The 14291-nt window shown below is 41.0% G+C and overlaps 1 protein-coding gene across 2 annotated transcripts in view; it reads left to right on the top strand.

Annotated features, from left to right (window-relative positions):
• LOC125380108 (sodium/glucose cotransporter 4-like) overlaps positions 1 to 14291 on the top strand; it is a 75137-nt gene that overhangs the window by 47887 nt on the left and 12959 nt on the right. Inside the window, exons 3-8 of one of the 2 annotated variants that reach the window (XM_048396392.1) lie at positions 1132 to 1236; positions 4189 to 4248; positions 6117 to 6221; positions 9630 to 9738; positions 10778 to 10858; positions 12248 to 12483. The exons of the other annotated variant lie outside the window; for it this stretch is intronic. Of the exons in view, the coding sequence (XP_048252349.1) occupies positions 1132 to 1236; positions 4189 to 4248; positions 6117 to 6221; positions 9630 to 9738; positions 10778 to 10858; positions 12248 to 12483 (696 nt within the window). The remainder of the gene's footprint in view (positions 1 to 1131; positions 1237 to 4188; positions 4249 to 6116; positions 6222 to 9629; positions 9739 to 10777; positions 10859 to 12247; positions 12484 to 14291) is intronic. 2 annotated transcript variants of the gene reach the window in all.

The raw sequence follows: 14291 nt of genomic DNA, 5'->3' as shown, positions 1-14291 counted from the left end.
ACAGACCAACTCCGTCCAGGATTGACCCAGGTCGGGTAGGCCCAGGGTAATATCACAGCAAGATGACCGATACGTCTGTTTTCTGGTTCCCAGGGGCAGACACATTACAGCCACAGCAGCCAATAATGCTTTCCAACAAGCTACGTGTATCTGTAGCAACAATACGCCGCCGATTACGTCACTACGGACAGCGGGCACGTCGTCTAGCTGTAAGACTCCCTCTTACACCACGCCACCGTCAGAACAGACTGAATTGGGCAAATGGACATTTACGCTGGGGTCCCCGCAGATGGGCAAGGGTACTCTTCTCCGACGAATCAAGGTTCAATCTGCATTTCAACGATGGTCGGATCCAAGTCTACAGACGTCAGGGAGAGCGGTACGCTGACGTTGCTGTTGTGGAGCACGATCGGTTTGGAGGTGGATCCGTTATGGTCTGGGGAGGTATCACCATGACTGGAAGAACTGATTTACTGGTACTGGAAGGAAATCTGACTGGGCAGAGATACAGGGACGAGATCATCATTCCTATTGTGCTTCCATTCTTAAGGGCCATACCAGGTCACGCGGTTTTCCAAGATGATAATGCCAGGCCTCACAGAGCTCGCATCGTGACAGCTTGTTTACAACAAATTGGGGTGAATCGAATGGATTGGCCAGCATTATCGCCCGATATGAACCCCATTGAGCATGTTTGGGATCTGCTGGGACGGCGTGTTTATGCCAGAGTTCCTCCCCCTGCTAACCTTCGCCAACTTCGCAATGCATTGTTAGAGGAGTGGCAAAACATTCCCCAGCAGCAGATTGGACTGTTCATTCGTGGTATGCAACGTCGATGCAATGCCTGTGTTAGAGCCAGGGGTGGTCATACCCGTTATTAACTTTTGCAATTTCACTTTTGTATGGTACCAGCCAATACGGCATTCTGGTTCACTAATCATCAATGCACACGTCTTTCTGAACATGGATTTGAAGACCTAAATGAATGATTTTGTTATTTTTTATTGTTAGCTTTCACAAATACGATTTTCCTCCGAGATATAGTGAGTGGTTTCAGTGAGTCTAAACTTTTGATGGGTAGTACAATACCTGGATCATACCTGGATGTACCCTGTTTTATGTGTATTCTAGGTTGGAGCGTCGTTATTCTCCAGCAACATCGGCAGCGGTCACTTCGTGGGTCTGGCAGGAGCCGGAGCAGCTAGTGGCATCGGCATAGCAGCCTTCGAGCTGAACGTGAGTGTCATAGACTTCGCGTACATTGACTCGCCAGCGTAGACAATTGTAAAAGTCCTTCTCTATCTGTGGTGGACCTCATTATCAAACACACATCACATCGTTAACATACTGTTGCTAAGCTTTGTGGAGAAAATATACGTCAAACATTATGCGGGAATACCTATAAAATGCAAAGCTTAATGGCAGATGTTTTTTCACCCTGTTGATATACCCTGTTCATTTACACTCTCATATACCCATGATCATATACCTTGTCAAAAACCCTGTCATATATCATGTTCATATTTCCTGTTCATATACCTTGATCATATACCCTGTCCATATGCACTGTTCACATACCCCTGTTCATATACCCTGTTCTTATATCCTTTTCATATACTCTACCACATACCCTGTTCTTATACTCTGTCAAATACCCGATCATATATCCTGTTCATATACCCTGTTCTTATACTCTGTCGTGTAACCTGTTCTTATACTTTGCCATATACCCTGTTCTCATACCCTTTCATATACCCAGTTATTATACTCGGTCAAATACCCTATTCTTATACTCTGTCATATACCCAGTTATTATACCCTGTTCATATACCCTGTTATTATACTCTATCAAATACCCTGTTCATATACCCTGTGCTTATACTCTGTCATATACCCTGTTATTATACTCTGTCAAATACCCTGTTCATATACCCTGTGCTTATACTCTGTCATATACCCTGTTCTTATACCCTCTTCATATACCCTGTTATTATACTCTGTCAAATACCCTGTACGTATATGTTGTTTTTATACTCTGTCATATACGCTGTTCTTATACCCTGTTCATATACCCTTTTATTATACCCTTTTCATATACTCTATCATATACCCTGTTATTATACCCTGTCAAATACCCTGTTTTCATACTCTGTCAAATACCCTGTTCATATACCCTGTGCTTATACTCTGTCAAATACCCTGTTCTTATACTCTGTCATATACGCTGTTCTTATTCTCTGTCATATACCCTGTTCATATACCCTGTTCTTATACTTTGCCATTTACCCTGTTCTTATACCCTTTTATATACCCTGTTATTATACTCGGTTAAATACCCTGTTCATGTACGCTGTTCTTATACTCTGTTATATACGCTGTTCTTAAACCCTCTTCATATACCCTGTTATTATACTCTGTCAAATACCCTGTACGTATACGCTGTTTTTATACACTGTCATATACGCTGTTCTTATACCCTGTTCATATACCCCTGTTTCGTATACCCTTTTATTATACCCTTTTCATATACTCTATCACATACCCTGTTCATATACCCTGTTTTTATACACTGTCAAATACCCTGTTCTCAAACTCTGTCATATACCCTGTTCTTATATTCTATCATATACGCTGTTCTTATACTGTGTCAAATACCCGATCATATATCCTGTTCATATACCCTGTTATTATACCCTGTCAAATACCCTGTTCATATACCCTGTGCTTATACTCTGTCATATACACTGTTCATATACCCTGTTCTCATAATCTGTCATATACCCTGTTGATATGCCCTGTTCTCATAATCTGTCATATACCCTGTTCATATACCCTGTTATTATACCCTTTTTATATACTCTATCACATACCCTGTTCTTATACTCTGTCAATTACCCGATCATATATCCTGTTCATATACCCTGTTATTATACCCTGTCAAATATCCTGTTCATATACCCTGTTCTCATACTCTGTCATATACCCTGTTCATATACCCTGTTATTATATTCTGTCATATACGCTGTTCTTATACCCTGTTCATATACCCTGTTATTATACTCTGTCAAATACCCTGTACGTATACGCTGTTTTATATACTCTGTCATATACGCTGTTCTTATACCCTGTTCATATACCCCTGTTCATATACCCTTTTATTATACCCTTTTCATATACTCTATCACATACCCTGTTCTTATACTCTGTCAAATACCCGATCATATATCCCGTTCATATACCCTGTTATTATACCCTGTCAAATACCCTGTTGATATACCCTGTTCTTATATTCTATCATATACGCTGTTCTTACCCGATTATATATCCTGTTCATATATCCTGTCAAATACCCTGGTCATATACCCTGTACTTATACTCTGTCATATACCCTGTTATTATACTCTGTCAAATACCCTGTTCATATACCCTGTTCATATACCCTGTTCTTATACTCTGTCATATACCCTGTTCTTATACCCTGTTATTATACTCTGTCAAATACCCTGTTCATATACCCTGTTCTTATACTCTCTCATATACCCTGTTCTTATACCCTGTTCATATACTCTGTTAAATACCCTATACATATACCCTGTTCATAAACTCTGTCATATACCCTGTCATATATCCTGTTCATATACTATGTCATATACCCTGGTCTTATACCCTGTTCATATACCCTGTTCTTATACTCTGTCATATACCCTGTTCTTATACCCTGTTATTATACTCTGTCATATACGCTGTTCTTATACCCTGTTCTTATACTCTGTAAAATACCCTATACATATACCCTGTTCATATACTCTGTCATATACCCTGTGCTTATACTGTCATATACCCTGTTCATATACCCTGTCCTTATACTATGTCATATACCCTGGTCTTATACCCTGTTCATATACCCTGTTCTTATGATATGTCAAATACCCTGTTCATATACCCTGGTCTTATACCCTGTTCATATACCCTGTGCTTATACACTGTCATATACCCTTTCATATATCCTGTTCATATACCTTGTTCATATACCCCATTATATATCCTGTTCATATATCCTGTTCAAATACCCCTCATATACTCTGTTATATATCCTGTTCTTACCCCCTACTATATACCCTATCACACATCCTCTCCCTATACCCTGACATTGACTTTGTTCATACACTCTGTTCATGTTTTATTCAGGCCATCTTCATCCTGGTAATTCTCGGGTGGATCTTCGTCCCCGTCTATGTCGCTGCTGGGGTAGGTGACATTTATAAACGTGTCAATCTTTCCATCACTTTCGACCAAGCAAAGCTGAGTTACTTCTTTTCTTCATTTGAAATAAAAGTCAACATTTTAAACAAAGAACATGTTCCACATTGGCATTTTCCATACAGGCAATCCCCATCGACAATCCCCGACATGGACCTTTTCTCACACAGAGAATTCCCCACATGGTCCTTTCCCAAATAAAGAGATTCCCACGTGGACCTTTTCCCAATTAGAGAATGTCCCACATGGACCTTTTCCCAAATAGAGAATTTTCTACATGGACCTTTTCCCAAATAGAGAATTTCCCACATGGACCTTTTCCCAAATAGAGAATTTCCCACATGGACCTTTCCCTACACACACGATTCACCACATGGGCTTTTCTCATACAGACTTTTTCCAACGTAGACTTCTGGTGACCCCCGCCGTGATATTGCTGGAATATTGCTAAAAGCGGCGTAAAACCATATTCACTCACTCACTCACTCCAACGTAGACAATTCCCCACGTGGACATTTCCCACACAGACAATTCCCTACGTGGACTTTTCACCCACATAGACAATTCCCCACAAGGACATTTCCAACACAGACAATTCCCCACATGGACATTTCTCATACAGACAGTTCCACATGGACTTTTCCTCACACACGATTCACCACATAGACAATTCCCTACATGAACTTTTCGATACACATACAATTCCCCACATGGACATTTCCCATACAGACAAATCCTTATATGGGCATTTCCCATACAGACAATTCCCCACATGGAAATTTCCCATACATACAAATCCTTATATGGACATTTCCTATACAGACAATTTCTTACATGGGCATTTTCCATACAGACAATTCCTTACATTGGCATTTCCAATACAGACAATTCTTTACATTGGCGTTTCCCATACAGACAATTCTTTACATGGACATTTCCCATACAGACAATTCCCCACATGGACATTTCCCATACAGACAATTCCTTACATTGGCGTTTCCCATACACACAATTCCTTACATTGGCTTTTCCCATACACACAATTCCCCAGGTGGACATTTCCCATACAGACAATTCCTTACATGGACATTTCCCATACAGACAATTCCCCACATGGACATTTCCCATACAGACAAATCCTTATATGGACATTTCCAATACAGACAATTCTTTACATGGACATTTCCCATACAGACAATTCCTTACATTGGCGTTTCCCATACAGACAATTCCTTACATGGGCAATTCCCATACAGACAATTTCTTACATTGGCGTTTCCCATTCAGACAATTCCTTACATTGGCGTTTCCCATACACACAATTCCCCAGGTGGACATTTCCCACACTGACAATTCCCCACATGGACATTTCCCCTACTGACAATTCCCCACATGGACATTTCCCACACTGACAATTCCCCACATGGACTCTTCCCCACAGATAGTTCCCCACTTGGTTTTTTTTAACAAAGACAATTCCCAAGGTTGACTTTTCCCACACTCATAATTCCCCTCATAGACTTTTCTCACACAGACAGTTCCACGTGGACCTTTCCCCAGATTTGAAATTGTGCTTTCATCTGTCTTGTACAGCTCTGATTGTCCTACTAAACACACTTTCTTACGCGAATTACGATGCGTCAAAGTTGTTATTGAGTACTGGGTGTCCCTTTATTGGTGGGGAAATATCCAGTGGGGAATTGTCTGTGTCGGGAATTGCCGGACCCCGATAACCTGTATATAACCAAGAACCCACGGTTCGTTAATCCTGAACTTAAGTAAACCGGTTGATTTTTCCGGGAACGCTACCATTTGTCATAGCTTGGTTCCACCGTACATGTATTCCACTGTGACAGGTGTTTACTTTACCCGAGTACCTACGCAAGAGATTCGGCGGTCAGAGGATCAGGGTCTACTTGTCAGCCCTTGCTCTCATCCTGTCTGTCTTCACCAAGATCTCTGTAAGTTGAAATATGTTCAATGTCTTCACCAAGATCTCTGTAAGTTGAAATATGTTCAATGTATTCACCAAGATCTCTGTGAGTTGAAATATGTTCAATGTATTCACCAAGACCTCAGTAAGTTGAAATATGTTCAATGTATTCACCAAGATCTCTGTGAGTTGAAATATGTTCAATGTCTTCAACAAGATCTCTGTAAGTTGAAATATGTTCAATGTCTTCACCAAGATCTCTGTAAGTCGAAATATGTTCAATGTCTTCACCAAGATCTCTGTGAGTTGAAATATGTTCAATGTATTCACCAAGATCTCTGTGAGTTGAAATATGTTCAATGTCTTCGCCAAGATCTCTGTAAGTTGAAATATGTTCAATGTCTTCACCAAGATCTCTGTAAGTTGAAATATGTTCAATGTATTCACGAAGATCTCTGTGAGTTGAAATATGTTCAATGTCTTCACCAAGATCTCTGTAAGTTGAAATATGTTCAATGTCTTCACCAAGATCTCTGTAAGTTGAAATATGTTCAATGTATTCACCAAGACCTCAGTAAGTTGAAATATGTTCAATGTATTCACCAAGATCTCTGTGAGTTGAAATATGTTCAATGTCTTCAACAAGATCTCTGTAAGTTGAAATATGTTCAATGTCTTCACCAAGATCTCTGTGAGTCGAAATATGTTCAATGTCTTCACCAAGATCTCTATGAGTTGAAATATGTTCAATGTATTCACCAAGACCTCAGTAAGTTGAAATATGTTCAATGTATACACCAAGATCTCTGTGAGTTGAAATATGTTCAATGTCTTCAACAAGATCTCTGTAAGTTGAAATATGTTCAATGTATTCTCCAAGATCTCTGTGAGTTGAAATATGTTCAATGTCTTCACCAAGATCTCTGTAAGTTGAAATATGTTCAATGTCTTCACCAAGATCTCTGTAAGTTGAAATATGTTCAATGTATTCACCAAGACCTCAGTAAGTTGAAATATGTTCAATGTATTCACCAAGATCTCTGTGAGTTGAAATATGTTCAATGTCTTCAACAAGATCTCTGTAAGTTGAAATATGTTCAATGTCTTCACCAAGATCTCTGTAAGTCGAAATATGTTCAATGTCTTCACCAAGATCTCTGTGAGTTGAAATATGTTCAATGTATTCTCCAAGACCTCAGTAAGTTGAAATATGTTCAATGTATACACCAAGATCTCTGTGAGTTGAAATATGTTCAATGTCTTCAACAAGATCTCTGTAAGTTGAAATATGTTCAATGTCTTCACCAAGATCTCTGTAAGTTGAAATATGTTCAATGTATTCACCAAGACCTCAGTAAGTTGAAATATGTTCAATGTATTCACCAAGATCTCTGTGAGTTGAAATATGTTCAATGTCTTCACCAAGATCTCTGTAAGTTGAAATATTTTCAATGTATTCACCAAGACCTCAGTAGGTAAAGAATCTGAAATACAATCACAATCTCTATGGCATAACGATGATTTAAAGAATAGGAGAGAAATCGGTTATCTATAACCATTGGTATGAAAAAGTAATCATTTTTGCTAACGATTCACTAACTGAAAACGGTTTTTTTCTATACGTTACAAGAATTAATGGATAAATCAATCTCATTAAAATCAGATCTTAGTTCTTGCTACCGCTAAACAAAGATCTGAGGACATCCCATTACGGGACACGTCAGACCGACCTTGCGCGAACTTTGACCGACCAATGGATTGACCAATCAGAAGGCAGCTTTCTCGTGCTTTACGGCACTAATTTCAAATTGGAGACTACGCTTCGAAACATATTGTGACAAATTCTCGATTACAAATTCGAAACCTGAACAAAAGAACATTCCGGAATGGCTAATAGATGGTCTAGATTGTATGGATTCAGTCGTTAAACCCGTAACTATCGTTCGGAATACCCCCTGTTAAAGTTTTCGAGGTTGTATCATTAGAAATCACATTCCGACTGTCACTTTCATAATCTGGTAAGCGACGCTCTGATTGGTCGGATGAAAGGTCGTTCTGACGTGACACCTAATGGGATGTCCTCAGTTCTTTGTTTAGCGGTAGCGAGAACTGAGGTCTGATTTTAATGAGATTGTGGATAAATATTCCAAAGATACACATTTTCTGATAAGCATAAAGAAAGCTATTGTTGATTAAAGGAAAAGGCTAAATAATAGATAGTGAAAAGGAGAGCTTTGCAATCCTATATTTCCTTATAACTTATCTGTTTTGAAAAAAGAGGCACGGGTGAATATTACAAAATATGAATATTACAAAATTCTTTGGTTTACTAGACTACCTTGTATCAAAATGTATATGAAGATATGCTCCTTAAACATTTACAGATAATGAATGAGAATTTTCAATATTATACCACCAACGTGTACACTGAGTTCAGATTTGATTTGGTTACACTATATAATTTTGCTCAATATATTGCCAACAAGATATTTTCTTTACAAAATTAGATACATATATATTGACTCACCTATAAATAGTTTTTGTAAACAGTCACTCGAAACTTTAGAACACGTTTTGGGGACTGTGATGTTGTTAATGCTATTTGGAAACTGGATACTAAGACCACTAGGCCTTACAGTAAACTACGTTTATAATGAACACGCTTATAACGAACTGTCGGATATAACGAACTTATTATTTTGTCCCGACTTTTTGCTGTAGTTATGCTGTATATATGCATATAATGAACTACGGCTATAACGGACTAAAATTCGTGGTCCCTTTGAGTTCGTTATAACCGTAGTTTACTGTACTTTGACTTTACCAAAGCAAAAACATCATACTGGGAATAAAAAGTAAACATAACAATGTTGTTAATTGTATAATTTTACTAGGTGAACAAATATATCACAGAAGTATTACAAAAGAAGTCTTGCCTTTTTTGTACAAATCAAGAAAGAAATCGTCAGATACTATGAAAGTACAAAATGAAAATATTTCTCTATGTGCATACCTGACTATTTCTACTCTTTCTGGTCAATTGTGTATACACTTACCAACCAGTAAGTCTGAAAAATATTCTCTTATTCATATTGCTTCAGACGTTTCCTGTGTCTGAATTTTTATTGATAGGCTAATGTAAGATATATGTCATTGTAAACTATTGGAAATTGGCTATACCTTATTATGTCCTTATCTGTGTCCATCGAAAAATAAATGTAAAATATCAATATTGACTATGAATATTATCTTGACATGGTCATGCCATGCCTGTACCACTGATAGAAATATAGATTTAAAAACAAAAAATTAAATCAGTAAGTTGATATAATCTCAATGCACTCACCAAGATCTAAATCAGTTGCAATACTTACATGTTGACGTATGTAATATATCCTATTATGCATGTCGTCATCGCATTGTCTGTGTCCACCAGGCGGACTTGTACTCCGGTGCCATCTTCCTGACTCAAGCTGTCCCAGACCTCAACCTGTACTTGGCTATCATCATCTTCCTCCTAGTGACCGCCATCTTATCAATTGGAGGTATGTTACCCATTCCATCAGCGCCTGAGAACAGTTAGTCTCCAATATCTGCCGATACAGATTCCACGGGGCTTCAAAGGCAAAATAGTGATGAAAATTATGTGTATGGGTCACTGAAAATCGGCAAAAAATGCAAAGGCATATGTATATTCCTAGGTGGTCTGACTGTACACGTGACACTGATATATGTTTATTCCCAGGGGGTCTGACTGTACACGTGACACTGAGTTATGTATACTTCCCAGGTGGTCTGACTGTACACTTGACACTGAGATATGTATATTCCCAGGTGGTCTGACTGTACACCTGACACTGAGATATGTATATTCCCAGGTGGTCTGACTGTACACGTGACACTGATATATGTTTATTCCCAGGGGGTCTGACTGTACACGTGACACTGAGATATGTATACTTCCCAGGTGGTCTGACTGTACACGTGACCCTGATATATGTATATTCCCAGGTGGTCTGACTGTACACGTGACACTGATATATGTATATTCCTAGGTGGTCTGACTGTACACGTGACACTGATATATGTTTATTCCCAGGTGGTCTGACTGTACACGTGACACTGAGATATGTATACTTCCCAGGTGGTCTGACTGTACACTTGACACTGAGATATGTATATTCCCAGGTGGTCTGACTGTACACGTGACACTGATATATGTATATTCCCAGGTGGTCTGACTGTACACGTGACACTGATATATATATATTCCAAGGTGGTCTGACTGTACACGTGACACTGATATATGTATATTCCCAGGTGGTCTGACTGTACACGTGACACTGATATATATATATTCCCAGGGGGTCTGACTGTACACGTGACACTGATATATGTATATTCCCAGGTGGTCTGACTGTACACGTGACACTGAGATATGTATATTCCCAGGCGGTCTGACTGTACACGTGACACTGAGATATGTATATTCCCAGGTGGTCTGACTGTACACGTGACACTGAGATATGTATATTCCCACGTGGTCTGACTGTACACGTGACACTGAGATATGTATATTCCCAGGTGGACTGACTGCTGTCATCTGGACTGACTTCATTCAGACACTGATCATGATCGGAGGTGGCATCGTCCTCATGGTGATGAGTAAGTGACATTTTTAGTTTATTACTGTCTGTATTATACCTTGGTGTTTTTGTAAAATAAATCAAATGTTCTCATGACGTCCCCACCCTCTACAAATGAAAGGTCATAAATACACATCAAAATATATTCATTGTCACTGTCCTTGAACAACTGAGGGGTGGCTGAAACGTTATGAGCCTAATTTCCAGTTAAATATTTTCAAGAAATCGCTCAACAAAATCAGCTGGGTCTCAAAACGACTTCAGTTCTTACGAGAGATGATGAGCGTTTCTCATTAAGAGCATGCTGAAACCTTTGTCACGCCCAGATCATTCCTCAGAATGTTCTCAATTCTCTCATGAGAGATTCCTGTGAAGTCAGTGAGTGAGTGAGTTGGGTTTAACGCCGCTTTTAACAGTATTCCAGTTATATCGCGGCATGTCAGCTTAATGTGGGAGGAAAGCCGGAAGTGATGCAGGTTTCAGGACGTTTACCACTTCAGTGAAACCCACGAGCACGGGTATGGTGATGACAAACCTTGAAACATAATCGGGTCGGGTAGCCTAGTGGTTAAAGCGTTCGCACGTCACTTAGAAGACCCGAGTTCGATTCCCGACATGGTACACTGTGTGAAGCCCATTTCTGGTGTCCCCCGACGTGATGTTGCTGGGATATTGCTAAAAGAGGCGTAAAACCATACTTACTCACTCATTTCTTTTTCTTGAGTTGAACTGCTATCGTGGGATGAGAAATAAAGCTAAACAATAATCATTATACATCGACTCTCTTATTGAAAACAAACACAATCTTCATGCTAGTTATCGCAACCAAATGGCGTGTCAGGTGATACAGGACAATAGATTTTCAAAATATACTCGTCAAAGAATCAAGTTATTTGAACGGCCATTCGTTTTATCTGTAAAACGCTTTTCTTGCCACGTCACAATTGTTTTACGTTCAGTGTCTATACAATGAGCTTGCCGATCAATTTTTTAAACAGAAATATTTCACTGAAATGTGTCGGTGTTTTAAAAGATGAATGAGTGAGTATGGTTTTACACCGCTTTTAGCAATATTCCATATAACGGCGGAGAGACACCAGAAATGGGCTTCACACATTGTACCCATGTGTGGAATCGAACCCGGGCCTTCGGCGCGACGAGCGAACACTTTAACTACTAGGCTACCCCACCACCCCTTTTAAAGAGATGAACGTGTGTATATACGCAGGGCGCAGTGACGTCGTTTTATGGTGACGCCGCAATTTCATTCAAGCGATATGTCCAAGGAGATATCGCTTGATGTCAATTAAGGGATATCTGTGGAAGCCAGTTTTTTATGAGAAAGGGAAATGTTCCAGTGTTAAGCTCTGTATTTTACTTATATAATTGTTTTCTCTTTACTGACCAGGTTTCATGCAATTCGACAGTTATGAGGAGGTTGTGAATAAGTTTTTCGCAGCATGGCCCAATACAACGAAGGTCCACTACGGCATGCCCAACGACAACTATAGCTACACCAAGTGCGGCATGCCTCCAACCAACTTCATGCATCTCATCAGATCCCCAGAAGATCCTGGTCTCCCCTGGCCTGGAATCATGTTCGGCCTCACCATCTCCTCCATCTGGTACTGGTGCTCTGACCAGGTATGTCCTGGAGTAAAACACTCCTCTACTCCCACCATCGATACCCAGGTTTATATGGCTCCTGGTGGCATATCACTGGTACTGGTGCTCTGACCAGGTATGTCCTGGAGTCGAACACTCCTCTACTCCCACCATCGACACCCAGGTATATATGGCTCCTGGTGGCATATCACTGGTACTGGTGCTCTGACCAGGTATGTCCTGGAGTAAAACACTCCTCTACTCCCACCATCGACACCCAGGTATATATGGCTCCAGGTGGCATATCACTGGTACTGGTGCTCTGACCAGGTATGTCCTGGAGTTGAACACTCCTCCTCTCCCACCATCGTTACCCAGGTATATATGGCTCCTGGTGGCATATCACTGGTACTGGTGCTCTGACCAGGTAGGTCCTGGAGTCGAACACTCCTCTACTCCCACCATCGACACCCAGGTATATATGGCTCCTGGTGGCATATCACTGGTACTGGTGCTCTGACCAGGTATGTCCTGGAGTAAAACACTCCTCTACTCCCACCATCGACACCCAGGTATATATGGCTCCTGGTGGCATATCACTGGTGCTCTGACCAGGTATGTCCTGGAGTCGAACACTCCTCTACTCCCACCATCGACACCCAGGTATATATGGCTCCTGGTGGCATATCACTGGTACTGGTGCTCTGACCAGGTAGGTCCTGGAGTAAAACACTCCTCTACTCCCACCATCGATACCCAGGTATATATGGCTCCTGGTGACATATCACTGGTACTGGTGCTCTGACCAGGTATGTCCTGGAGTCGAACACTCCTCTACTCCCACCATCGACACCCAGGTATATATGGCTCCTGGTGGCATATCACTGGTACTGGTGCTCTGACCAGGTATGTCCTGGAGTAAAACACTCCTCTACTCCCACCATCGACACCCAGGTATATATGGCTCCAGGTGGCATATCACTGGTACTGGTGCTCTGACCAGGTATGTCCTGGAGTTGAACACTCCTCCTCTCCCACCATCGATACCCAGGTATATATGGCTCCTGGTGGCATATCACTGGTACTGGTGCTCTGACCAGGTAGGTCCTGGAGTCGAACACTCCTCTACTCCCACCATCGATACCCAGGTATATATGGCTCCTGGTGGCATATCACTGGTACTGGTGCTCTGACCAGGTATGTCCTGGAGTAAAACACTCCTCTACTCCCACCATCGACACCCAGGTATATATGGCTCCTGGTGGCATATCACTGGTGCTCTGACCAGGTATGTCCTGGAGTCGAACACTCCTCTACTCCCACCATCGACACCCAGGTATATATGGCTCCTGGTGGCATATCACTGGTACTGGTGCTCTGACCAGGTAGGTCCTGGAGTAAAACACTCCTCTACTCCCACCATCGATACCCAGGTATATATGGCTCCTGGTGACATATCACTGGTACTGGTGCTCTGACCAGGTATGTCCTGGAGTCAAACACTCCTCTACTCCCACCATCGACACCCAGGTTTATATGGCTCCAGGTCTCATATCACTGGTACTGGTGCTCTGACCAGGTAGGTCCTGGAGTAAAACACTCCTCTACTCCCACCATCGACACCCAGGTATATATGGCTCCTGGTGGCATATCACTGGTACTGGTGCTCTGACCAGGTATGTCCTGGAGTAAAACACTCCTCTACTCCCACCATCGACACCCAGGTATATATGGCTCCTGGTGCCATATACTGGTACTGGTGCTCTGACCAGGTATGTCCTGGAGTCGAACACTCCTCTACTCCCACCATCGATACCCAGGTATATATAGTTCATGGTGCCATATAC

This window comes from Haliotis rufescens, unplaced genomic scaffold (genome assembly GCF_023055435.1).
Source record: "Haliotis rufescens isolate VD_foot unplaced genomic scaffold, xgHalRufe1.0.p SCAF_15, whole genome shotgun sequence".
NCBI classification, from domain to species: Eukaryota; Metazoa; Mollusca; class Gastropoda; order Lepetellida; family Haliotidae; genus Haliotis; species Haliotis rufescens.
The sequence above is the reverse complement of the archived record's forward strand: the minus strand, read 5'-3'. Positions and strand labels throughout refer to the sequence as shown.